The sequence below is a fragment of the Sceloporus undulatus genome, chromosome 6, assembly GCF_019175285.1.
Source record: "Sceloporus undulatus isolate JIND9_A2432 ecotype Alabama chromosome 6, SceUnd_v1.1, whole genome shotgun sequence".
NCBI lineage: Eukaryota > Metazoa > Chordata > Lepidosauria > Squamata > Phrynosomatidae > Sceloporus > Sceloporus undulatus.
In genome coordinates, this window is record NC_056527.1 from 13,220,188 (window position 1) to 13,233,841 (window position 13,654).

General features: G+C 37.8%; 1 protein-coding gene across 1 annotated transcript in view; it reads right to left on the reverse strand.

Moving 5' to 3' along the window:
- The window catches only part of PTPRN2 (protein tyrosine phosphatase receptor type N2), a 532,969-nt gene that overhangs the window by 392,948 nt on the left and 126,367 nt on the right, over positions 1-13,654 (reverse strand). Inside the window, exon 9 of the mRNA XM_042474222.1 lies at positions 4,383-4,462. Coding sequence (XP_042330156.1) covers positions 4,383-4,462 — 80 coding nt within the window. The remainder of the gene's footprint in view (positions 1-4,382; positions 4,463-13,654) is intronic.

Consider the following 13,654-nt stretch of genomic DNA (forward strand, 5'->3'; position numbering starts at 1 on the left):
CCTGTCTAACATTCATTCCTACATATGCAACGTACCCATAAATGCTGATCTGAACTCATCGCTACTATGTGAGCAATAAGTAGTTAATGCTTAACATTGCTATATTGCACTGAAAAGAAAAATGGAAATAATTTACAATAGTTCATAGGCAGCTGCTGTTATAGTGAATATAAAATACAAGCATACAACATATTTCAGGTCTGTATAAATAGGAAAAAAGAAGAAATATAAAGAAAATAAATGATTGTGGCTTTAGGGTTGTTGGTGGGGTTTTTTTCCAAATCATCATTTTCATACACTATTCACCTTAATTATTGAGTATGCTAAGGCAATCTTAATAAGCTTATTGTTTCCTTGAAAATTCATTTGAAGAGCAGATGTCCCCAGGTGACACAAGCTTCAGTTTAATATAATTTGTAGATAGACTATTTAAGGATAGGATTCCCAAAAGTATCTGCTATATGTGGAGCAATTGCATAAGTTATAATTACACTTACAATATGTCTGTGGTATCTCTAGGACTGTCTCTCAGACTGAAATTTTGTCTTATTGACTGTAGCTAGCAATAGCTAGCGAGTAACATTTCTTTTAGACCTAATGAGGAACGAAAGGAGATAAATGCCACAAGCATTATCACAGAATGTGTAAAGCTTTGTTTACTTTTACAGTTCTCCACAAGTGTGTCTCTAATCAGTTCCTGGAAGGAAGAGAGGTCATGGGGAGGATTTCCTTGGGAGATGTTTTTATGAAGTACAGTTTTAATCTAGGAAGCTTTCTCTTTCTTTCTGATCAAGCAGCTGCAGGGGAAAGCATCTCTGAAGGTTCAGTTTTTCTGCAAGTGCCATTTAGACCCCAAAGAGTTGCAATCCAGCATACAATTTGCAGTTGGCAATATCATGCAAACAACCCATATTGGCAAGATGGTGGGTTTTTTCCCCCCTACTTAAAAATGCTGCCTTTTCCTTCTCCATCTCCTCTCCTGTTCAATATAATCAACTCAAGCTGCATCTATGCTGCATTGGAATTAGACACCATTGCAATTAGACACCATTTTAACTGCCATGGATTGTAATTTGGTGAGATATCTAGCCTTCTCTGTCAGACAGCTCAAGCGCCACAACAAACTAAAAACCTCAGAATTCCATAGGATGGAGCCATAACAGTTAAAGCAGTGTCACCTATCAAAGATTACAAAATTCATCCTATATGCGGAGATTATATTATTGAGATGGATAATTGGATATACCATTATATTTAAAACCAAACAAGTATTATAGCTGGAATTGCTCAAATCATTTTCCTTAAGCAGTACCCCTTCTAGAACCAGAATCACATTCTTAGATACACTTCTATTGCACAAGACTAAAAAACAAACAAACAAAAAACAAGATATTTCTGTATTATCGTTGTACCTCAATTACTTTATACCAGACCTGCATTATTTATCACTCACTGACTGTTTTATGAATAATAGAATCATAGAGTTGGAAGAGAACGCAAGGGCCATCCAGTTCAACCCCCTGTCATGCAGGAAATCTCAATCAAAGCATCCCCAACAGATGACCATTCAGCCTCTGCTTAAATACCTCTAAGGAAGGAGACTCCACCACACTCTGAGGGAATATGTTCCACTGTCAAACAGCCCTTACTGTCAGGAGGTTCCTCCTAATGTTGAGGTGGAATCTCTTTTCCTGGAGCTTGCATCCATTGTTCCGGGCCTTAGTCTCTGGAGCAGCAGAAAACAAGCTTGCTCCCTTCAAGTATTTAAACAAGGCTATCATATCACCCCTTAACCTTCTCTTCTCCAGGCTAAACATCCCCAGCTCCCTAAGTCATTCCTCATAGGGCATGGTTTCCAGACCCTTCACCATTTTTGTCGCCCTCCTTTGGACACGCTCCAGTTTCTCAATGTCCTTTCTGAATTGTGGCACCCAGAACTGGACACAATATTCTAGATGGAGCCTGACCAAAGCAGAATACAGTGGCACTATTACTTCTCTTGATCTAGACACTATACTTTGATTGATGCAGCCTAAAATTGCATTGGCCTTTTTAGCTGCCACATCACACTGTTCATTCATGTTCAACTTGTGGTCTACTTGGACTCCCAGATCCCTTTCACATGTAGTCTCGTTCAGCCAGATGTCCCCCATCCTATATCTGTGCATTTCATTTTTCCACCCTAAGTGCAATACCTTACATTTCTCCCTGTTGAAGTCCATTTTCTTAGCTGTGGCCCAGCTTTCTAGTCTATTCAGGTCATTTTGAATTTTAATCCTCTCCTCTGGTGTGTTAGCTACTCCTCCTAATTTGGTGTCATCTGCAAATTTGATAAGTATGCTCCCAATTCTGTCATCCAAGTCATTGATGAAGATGTTGAATAGCACTGGGCCCAGGACAGAACCCTGTGGAACTCCACTGGTCACTTCTCTCCAAGATGAAAAGGAGCCATTGTTGAGCACCCTTTGGGTTCGGCTGGTCAACCAATTACAAATCCATGTTACTTTGTCTAGCCCACATTTCATGTTTGCAAGAATGTCATGGGGAACCTTGCCCTAGATATACTATATCCACAGCATTCCCTTCATCTACCAAGCTGGTAATTTTATCAAAGAAAGAGATCAGATTTGTCTGGCATGACTTCTTTCTCTGAAACCCATGCTGACTTTTGTGATTATGAAATTGCCTTCTAGATGTTCACAGACTCTCTGTTTAATGATCTGCTCTAGAATCTTTCTTGGTTTAGAATGTTTTCAAATGTTCTTCTTAAGGTATTTACTGTTCTAAATGTTTACCTGCAATAATCACCTTCGTTTCACCAGTTAGATACGACAGACAGACAGACAGACAGACAGATTTTATAAATAAATACATAAACATTACCCAGAATTAAATACACTTAAATCCCATTGACTTCATTTAAGAACATCCTTAATACTTACCCACTAAAATTAAAGTAAGATACTTTCCACACCATAGTACTCCATAATTCTGAGCATCATGGTTGTGAATATTAATGTTGAACTATAAGAGGACGTTTTGATAGGAAACAGACATATATAGAAGGGAGGATATAAAGTGTCTAAATATGGCTCTTAGGTCAGTTTGGACCACAATTTAAAGCATGATGTTATTGTTGTGTGTCTTCATGTTATTTCTGACTTATGACAGTCCTAAGGAGAACCTATCACAGGGTTTTCTTGTATTTTCTCAGAAGGGGTTTATCCCACTGCCTTCCTGAAGCTAAGAGAGTATGACTTGCCCAAGGTCACCCTGTGGATTTACATGGCTGGATGGGGATTCAAACTCCAGACTCATAATCTAACACTCAAACCACTACATTATGCTGGCTCCTTATGCTTACACACTAACTGGCATATAGATTAATTTAATACTACACTGGACAATCTATGCTACTTGTCACCTGGTTGTGTACCAGTTTGTGTACCATATACTATGTAATCCATTCTATACACAACTGGCACAACATCTGGAATGACATCTCCACATTGTCCAAAGGTGTGTCTATCTCTCTTCTCCTTGCCCAACTGCTGCTGTGTATCTTTATATAGTTATTTCCATTTTCAAGCTACACTACACCGACAACCTTACAACCCAATAATATGCAGTTCCTAAACAGTGAGGTTTTTGTAGTACTAAAGCATCCAGCTCAATTCTTTATCAATAAGTACAAGGTTGTTATGCTCATAAGTAGGACAAGACACAGAGAGGAGAAGAAGGGATAACAAACTTTTAATTCACCAGGGAGAGCAAAAACCCCAGGGCCCAGCCCTCTCTAAGCAAGTAGTATTCTAAGCACAACCTCTAGTAGGGAAAACAATTTACAATCAAGGCTAGATTGCAAAATGAGTACGTTTTGCCATGGCTCCTTTAGAGCAGGACTGTAAGTTGTCTATCTACAGTGCTTACCATTTTGGGGTCATGGGAACTGGCAAATTAATTTCACAGCACAAAACACATTTATAGCCTAATGCAAACTCAAGAAAGAAAGCTTTAATTGTAATAATATCCCTTTTGTGATACTGAAATTATACTAGTTGGAAGTCACTGATGTCAAATATTCATTTAAGAACAGTAGGTTTCCCCTCTTTCAGACACAACATTGAGGACCCTCACTAGGTAATCCTGACTTCATTCTCCATTTAATTCAGTTCTTTTACAAACAAGCAAGTGTCAGACTATTTTAATTGAATGAGAGATGTTACACTTAAGTTTTCCATTTAAGCTACTACTCCTTCCAATGTCTGTTTCATTAAATGCCAATCTTCTAATGAAAAGAGGCATTCCTTTTGTTGTGGTCTGTCTTTCTAAATTCAATGGTGGGTGGAGGAAAGTTAGTATTGGTCAATAAGGATTCTTACCTGCTGCTTTGGCAACATCAGCTGTGGTGACATTGAGGGCATTTGAGTGCACTTTGAAGGTCACAGCTGGCCCCAGCATGCTACAAAAAATTATTTAAAACAAGGCATTGGTAACCAAGAAACACACCATACAAGACATATGCAAGGACAATCTCTTCTCTTCACTATGCTTTCTTAGGTACATCTACAAATTTATAAATCATTTTAAATCTCTCATTTGTAGAATTGGGATGCATATCCATTTAATTACAAATGAAGAATGGAATGGGACACATTTGGTGCAATTTGCATTCATTTATAAATGCTGAGAATAGAGACAAATGCAGACAAATGCAGACAAATAGGTCAGTTTTGGTTTATCTCACTTCACTTGTTTGTTTTTTTTTAATAATCTCAAGTTACTTCTGTTGAGTTTACAAAGAAATGTATATATCTTGTGTACATTCTTATAAAAAGGATCCAAAGAAAGTACTAAACCATCTGATATAGATACTGTAAAATCAACTGGCATAGCAGTTTCCAGGATAGAAAGGATTGTATTGTAAGTATTTACTGTTGTTGTTGTTGTTGTTGTTGTTGTGGGCCTTCAAGTCGTTTCCAACATATGGTGACCCTAAAGTGAAACTATCATGGGGTTTTCTTGGCAAGAGTTGTTCAGAGAAGATTTTCAATTGCCTTTCCTTGAGGCTGAGAGCCGTGACTTGCCCAAGGTCACCCAGTGGGTTTCATGGCTGAATGGGGAATTGAACCCTGGTCTCCAGGGTCACAGTCCAAAACTTAAACCACTACACAATTCCTTCTTTGCAGGCCAGCTACTATTATATTAAACAGCCAATCTTACACCAGTTAAGGACTAGATCAGAAACGTGATGACTCTGAACCAGAGGTCTATGCCTCAAACATGTGTTTTAGCTGCAGCTAATATTATTTCTGCATAATTTATTTCAATACAGTGGTTATCACCCCCCAAAATAGTCAATTTTTTGGTTATTATTTCCTGCAACTGAAAACCACTAATAGAAAAACCTCCATGGTTAGGCAAAGTGTGACAACCACTTCAGGGAGGCAGAACCTGGTAAACAACAAGGGCAGACTCCATGCTATTGTGTTGTTTTACTCAGGTTGTATAGCCTTATAATTATTAGCGTAAACATGATTATTGGTGCCACCTCATCTAATCTCATCTAGGTATCAAAGAAAAACAGCTATATAATCATATTCAATATGCCACTCATTTGCAATCCCTTTTCTAATGTTACCTGTTATCTGCATAGTAAAAATGGGGAAAAGGACTAAAAGGGAGCAAAAGTTGCATCTCACACATTGTCCTGTTTAGAGAAGGCAGAATTCTAGAAACAAAATTGTCATCTTGGCTAAAAAGGGTTGATATGGGCAGCAGGAAGAAATATGCCATTAGACTAGACTAGACTAGACTGGAATTGATACAATTCAGCAGGGCACATCTTGCATCCTTATACAGTGGACCCTTGTTATACGCTGAGGTTTGGTTCCAAGATCCCCCATGTATAACAAAATCCGTGTATGCTCAAGTCCCATTAACTATAATGATATAGCAAAATGGTGTCCCTTATAAAAAATTGAAAATCAATGTAAATTTATACTTTTTTGGAACATTTTCAAACCGTGTATGCTTGAATCCGTGTATAAAAAATCCGTGTATAAGAAGGGCCCACTGTACAGCCCTTTTATCCAAAGTATGTGAGACAGAAGGTCCTTCAAGTCCAAACAAATACAGATTACAGAGGCTGTGATGTTTTGATTTAAAATACTTTGGTATGTACGTGATTCAGGAATTGTGAGTCAGCAATCCTGACCAGGAAGCTTGAGCAACTGATGGCTAAACATTTTAACTCTACTTCATCATGAGTTCTGCCAATCAGTCCCTATTATATACCACCATGCAAATTTAAATTTTCACTGGATGTGTTGGGAAGCAATTGTTTTTTGAAAAGCAATTCATAATTTTCCAGCAAAAAACACTACAATTTTTTAAAAGAAGTAATCCCAGTTCCTTCTGTGAATAAACATTTCAGCAAAAAAAATATACCAGCAGCGGGGAAATTGAATTATGAATAAGAAAAATATAACAGAACAAAATGAAAGGCATTAAATGAAAACAAGAACTATTTTAACAGTATTGTCTTTTGGAGAAATTCTGTCACTTCAGTATTTGGCACAATACCTTGTGTACTATTAGCAGTATTGGCACATAGATGTTAAACAGCAATGTTTGTTTTTTACATCTTGTCCTTCAGCCAAGGATCTCAGAATGACAATTTAAACCTTACAATCACCCTTTGAGTTCATTTAAGCCGGGTGCAGATTGGAGATTTAGGATAGATTTCCACTGTCAAAACAAGCTTGTGATCAGTCTTATACTAATTCTAGCGCTAGTAGCTTTTAAACGATGATTATAAAAAATGTAAATGACAAAAAAAAGACATAGAAAAAGTGCTCCCTTTTCTAGAATTTGCAAGAAAGATCTTTATGTTGGTGGCATTATCATGTGAGACCCTGTTCTGCTACTCAGGCTACCACTCATCTGTGAAATCTGGCTAATATTAACCACAATTGTTTTGACACAGCTCTTAAATACTAACTCCCACTGAAGGGCATACTAGTGTTTATGACCCGGTGGATTTCATTGCAAACAAACTGATCTCATATATCATCCATGATCTGGCTCTTTAGTAAAGAGTGTTACCTCCTTTGGGACAGATTACATCACATACTAATCCAACAAATTGTACAGATGAAAATCAGGTCATAAATATAAAACTACAGAGTCCAGCTGGTCAAATGAATCAAAGCATCCAAGAAGCATTGCTACATATTTGCTATGACACGTAAAATATCTTAATCATATCTGAGAATTAGATTGTACCATTAGATGTAGTCACACACACACTCACTTTCAATAAACCTTTTTTTCATAGATTGACTTCAATTTAACAAGATAAAGTACTCAGTTTAGCAAGGTAAATACTCCAAATCTACATAGAGGTGATTATACATAGCAAAGATAAAAGTACAGTAATTATTACTATTCAAAATGCTGTGTTTAATTATCAACAAAAGAGTTTCCTTCAAATATATCCCTCCCACTTCACCCCTTTAATTTCTGCTGAGGTTTTGGTTAAAAAAATTATATATTCCTTTGAAATTTCATTATTTATAGATTATCATTCAGAGTTATCCCTTCTATGCCAACTCACATCATGTGAAAACACAGAAAGTTTGTAGTCATAAAATTATGATGTAAAATACATCATGTTACGTTACTCATATCTAAATTTTGTTTGTTTGATTGTTTATGGGATTTATATCCCCACCTTCCTCCCAAAATGGGATTCAAGGAGGCTAATTTTAATGTCAGGAATGGTTGCCCCCCCCCTTTTTTTTTTTAGTCCTCAGGGACATGTCAAGGCACACCATCAAAAAACAAAACCAAAAAAAGTAAATACACTCTGCTCTCCATATTCATAGGGCAAACCTGGGTTGTCCCCAATGGATACGTGTGCACAAGGCCGTGCCACCATTAGGAACAGCCTTCGTTGTCCCCAATGGTAGCAGGTGCACGTCATTAGGAACAACCAGTTCCATTGTTGCTAACAGTGGCACGGCCATATGCACATGCCACCATTGGAGACAACGGCAGCTGTAATGGCAGTGTGCCCACATACACATGCTGGCTATGTGTTTGTCCAATGGTGTACATGCATGGTGGACAGGTGGCATAAAAATTGCATGGTACAGCTTGACACCATGTGGTGTGGACAGATTGTGGGTGTTCGGTCCACCTTGGGAGAGGACTGGGCAGACAGCAGGATTTCGACCTGCTTTCAGAAAATGCAGAATCAAACTGCATTTGCCTGCCTTTACCTCTGTCTAGAGATGGGGAAAGAAGTTAAACTAAATTAATGTTCGGCTCCAAACAAATTGCTCCAGCCTCATCAAACCTTTTGAAGCATTTAACCCACTGGATTGCAGAGGTGTAGAAAGCAGAATAGGAAGGACGGCTGAAGCCAAGAGAGAGGGATGTAACTGAGGAGAACTTTTCATTTAATTATCCAAGTGCCTAGCATTGTGTAAGAACAATAAACGTATTTCTTCACTTGCTCTCCAGTCTCAGCTCCTGCCGTCCAGGTGTACCATCATGTATGATTTAGAATCCAGATCACACAACTTTGTAAATCACAGGTAGAGTTCATATCTTGAGGCTTGGTACTCATATTTTTCCATCCATTATATAGACAGGGGTGGATCCAGGCAGCAGGGATATGATAGAAGGGTAAACATCAATGCTATTCTTGTGATTCTAATTGCCTGAAAGGCTGAATAGGGCCCTCATATCTGTGGTATCTCTTATTAAAAGGCATTGATATGTCTGTTTATCAGATGTAAATGAATTTCTCTTGAAGAAAAATACCTTCACTAGCATAATATTTTTTTAAAAGGTTAAACCAAAATGTATGTTATTTCATCCCCTCAGCATTCTAACTGTGTGTAATTAATTTAGTTTTAGATCTACATAGCAATTAAAATTTTGACTCCTGAGAAACTCTGTTTTTCTGTTCACCTGAAACAATATGGATGTGGAAACTTGTGGGCCATCTCGAAAAAGATTGGGAATAGCCAATGTAGGAAGGCAGAAATTTGTGGGGAACGGTAGAAATTTGGTGCTTGCTATGCTATCTTATGGAGGCAGACAAAACCCGTTTATTGGGAGTGGGAGTATGAGAATGTAAGATATCGATTTACAAGTCAGACACTATTTAATATGAGATATGAAAGAGGTGATTTCTTTTAACTATGTTGACTACCACTTGGGCAAATGCCAAAGAATAAGGCTATAATGTACACATACATTTTTAATAATTGCTCTTTGTTGTTGTGTGCTTTCACATCGTTTCCTACTTAAGGCAACCCTACCTATCATGGTGTTTTCTTTACAAGTTTCTTCAGAGGAGGCTTGCCATTGCCATCCTCTGAGGCTGACAGTAGGTTTCCATAGCCAAGCTAGGATTCAAGCTCTGGTCTCCAGAGTCATAGTCCAATGCTCTCAAACCACTACACCAAGTGTCTCTAAATTTGTGTTTTGTCCCTTATTCGAATCAGCATTCCTCTTTCTTTCTAAAAGTTTGTTTCTATTTTTATTGTTAGATTGGTTAGACTCATCTTTACAAGGTCACCTTTTATGCTGAGAGATAACCCTGAAATATGTTTCAACTCCCAAACAACTGTACAGTACATTATTAATGAGTAACTGCAGCATACCCAAATAGTAAAAGCTTCAGCTGAGATCTAGCTAGAAGCCACATTTTAGTTCTTTAAATTGCATGTTGGGTTACATAAACTGGTTTCACACCATTACATGGCATAGAATCTGCACCTGAGCTACTGATAATTTCTCGAGGATGTTCACCTTTGCAGCTAACATATGCCTTATGTCATAATCTATCAGCATGATGAAGTGGAAACAGCAAGTATCACATCACTGTTTAGGTTCTGGGTGAGTGGGTTTTATTAAATGGATGATTGGGTTTTTCATGTGACACCAATCTAACAGAACAGCCACAGTTAGAAGCTTTAAAATTCTGTTTAAGACACGGTTGCAGATATGCTGATTCACATACATGCACCTCTGTCTCAAATGATCAAGCAGGCATGATAAAAGCTACTTATAAAAGTATAAGCTACTTTGCTCTGTCCTTCACCAGACCAAACCAGATCATCTCTATATGATTTTCATTCCAATCCTAAATGCAATTACTTCAATGCAGTGGGCCCTTTGTATCTGCTTCGGTTTGGTTCCAGGACCCCCTGTGGATATCAAAATCAGGGGATGCTCAAGTCCCATTAAATATAATGGATAATAAAATGGTGTCCCTTAAATAAAATGGCAAAATCCAGCTATACAGTGCTATAAAAATAAACAACAACAACAACAAACATGTTTGCTTTTTTGAATTAATATTTGTTTTGAATATTTTCAAGCCATATGTGGTTGAATCCATGGATGCAGAGGCCCAACCGTGATAGCCTCAATTATTTAAATTAAGAGTTAAAAGCAAATAATGATATGTTTTGAAAACAACTTCACATTCTCTTTCCAGTCATCTTCACACCAGCCCTTTGATGTAGGGCAGTTCTGGGAGCATGTGAAGGAGGAGAATTCACAGTGGCCTATATCCTACCTCCAGAGTCAGAGGAACTCTGGACTGTAGTTGACTGAGAACTACAATCCATCCCTGTGGCCTTCCCCAAACATAGGGTGGGCCATAGGATGCGAGACTAGACTAGTCTTATCCAGCACTGGGTCTTTTTAATGTTATTGGGACTGTTCATTGGCTTTATGTACGCTTTGGAATAATTTGCCTCATGGGGGATATCATTTCTTTCATAAAATATTACACATCTCAGAAAATAAAATAAGGTTCCACACTTGTTCTGTGTAATCCGTCACATTAGCATTTTTAAACTAGAATCTCATAAACACTAAAACTCTGGAGGCCGTGCTGTTTAATTCAAAATATGAGGAAAGGGATGTTATTAAATGTTTATGATAGATTTAGATGCAAGAGATACCATAAACTTTAGATTACCAGGTGATCTTAAGTAAGTCACTTTCAGTGACTCTCTGCTCCCTCACCAGGAAGCTAGGGATAACAGTTGACCTTGTCTGGGTTTGGTGTATGGGTTTATGAAAAAACAAAATGGAACATCAGCAGCTATGGTTCTATATTTGACAAAAATATACAGATTATTATCAGCAATTCTCAGAAAGTTATAAAACAGAAATGTTACTGTATCTCGTGGCACGTGGCACGTCGCTTAACATGTATACAATATACATACATTCTGAATACAACCTAGTCTAAGGGTGAATCCAGACACATTTACAAAGACAAGAAAGTCCCAAATTTTGCTTCTGTCCTTTCTGGTTTTATTTTAGAGATCCATAGAGGGTTTGTTTGTCCCAGAATATTTTCTGTCAGTGCCTGGTATGATCGAAGACCTTTTTATACTAGCTCTGCAGGTCAGTTTAATTAAACCCAGTGTGAAACAGGAAAGAACATGAAAAAAGCTGGGACTTCTCCATCAGTCTGGATGCACCTACTGTTACCCATGCTTTGTTTAGAATAGGATTTTAGAATCTTTGGTCCTCTGGATATTTTGGATATCAGTTCCCAGAAGCCACAGCAACATGTAAGGGATTGTGAGAGTTGTAGTCTGAATCATTGTTGTTTTTTGTTAGTGTGCTTTCAAGTGGTTTCTGACTCTGACAACCCTAAGGCAAACCTGTCATGAGGTTTTCTTGGCAAGATTTGTGTACTGTGTGTAGTTTGCCACTGCCTTCCCCTGAGGCTGAGAGCATGTGACTTGCACAGTGGGTTTCATGGCTGAGCTGGGAAACAAACCGGTCTCCAGAGCTGTACTCCAACACTCAAAGGGAAAGTCAAATACCTCCTACCCTAGAACATCATGGGCATGGCTACTGTAAATGGTTACAGAATGCTGACCAGGACCAGTTATACAATGGTAAGGACACAAGAGAAAGCATTCTCACTGGCTGCTCCCACCCTCGGGAACTCTATCCAAAGAGAGGCTAGGCTTGCCTCCTCCCTGTTCTCCTCTTGCCAGGAGGCAAAAACTTTTCTTTTTAAGCAGGGTTTTTATATGTAACTGCACCCAGGGAAGCATCTTATTGGGGTGTTTGCTTAATGATATTATATTTTAACTTGTTATATTAATGTAATGTTTTAATTGTGTTTTTAAAAACTGTACTGTTTTTTAAAATATCTTTAGTGAGCTGCCTTAGGTCCAATTTAGCAGAAAGGCTGCATATATATATATATGCAGAACACAGTGCCAGACTGTAGACATAGACTGGCTGGCATGTTAATAGTAACCCTATCATTAGCAGATGCGCTGATTCACAGTTGGCATCTATACACAATCAATGTTCTGGTTTAACTCCTTAAACAACCTGGGACCATTATAGCATTATGATTCCAATTTAATTGTTATGGCAACCCTTAATAATAATAATAATAATAATAATAATTATTATTATTATTATTATTATTATTATTATTATTATTTATGGATTCTTGAGATTCACAGTTTATGGAGAGGCTCTTAGAATTCTCAACCAGAAAGCTCCAGTTCCTCACCAAACTACAAACCCCAGAATGCAGCCGTGGCAGTTAACACGAAATCATAGTGCTGCAATTGTGTAGTGTGAAAGACCCTCTGGATACATGAAAGAGCAGCTGCCTTCATACAGGTCTGCCTAGCAGTGGAGATAATAAATGGAGGGACTTCTCCAGGTGCCTTTGCTCCTTGTTGAGGCAGGAGACAAGCAAAAGAAGGGACTCTTCTGATACCCGCAATTATGGAACTCCCTCTCAGATGACATCTGCCTGCTAGCTCCCAGGCATCAAGCCCCAACAAATCCATTCTATTCACTATGGATTCTCTGGATAATTAAATCTGATTTGTTAGGTAGGTTCGATTTGTCTCTTGTTTCATTTTGCTTTGCTTTTTCAAGCTGCGTTTCATTGAGCTTTTCAAAATCCTGTTCTTTTCTCTCTTTTTTGCATACTTGTGTAAAATGGTGTGTGTGAGATTTCTTAAAAAGTCAATACTTTGTAAACTACCTTGAATATCAATGAGGGAGAAAAGTGGTACATCTACTCTGTCAAATATTTTTTTAATTACTCTGGTTTTGCTTATACTATAAGCATTTTAATATGATATATCAATTTTTCCAGCATCACCTTATCCCAAAAACTAAGATATAGGATTCACCTTCAGGCTGAATACAGGACAATCAAACCATACAGCCATTTCAGTTATGCAGTCTCACCACACTCATTTTTATAGAATCATTGATTTGGAGGAAACCTCAAGGGCTATCCAGTCAAATCCCATTCTACCATGCAGGAATACATAATTAAATCACGTCCAACAGATGACCATCCAGCCTCTGTTTAAAAACCTCCAAAGAAGGAGACCCCATCACACTGTCAATCAGCTCTTACTGTGAAGGAAGTTCTTCCTAATGTTGAGGTGGAATCTCTTTTCCTGTAGTTTGAATCCATTGTAAACCGCTTTGATCACCAGAAAAGCGGTATATAAATAAAGCTTTATTATTATTATTATTATTATTATTATTATTATTATTATTATTATTATTATTTATTGCTCTGGTCCTATTCTCTGGAACTGCAGAAAACACACTTGCT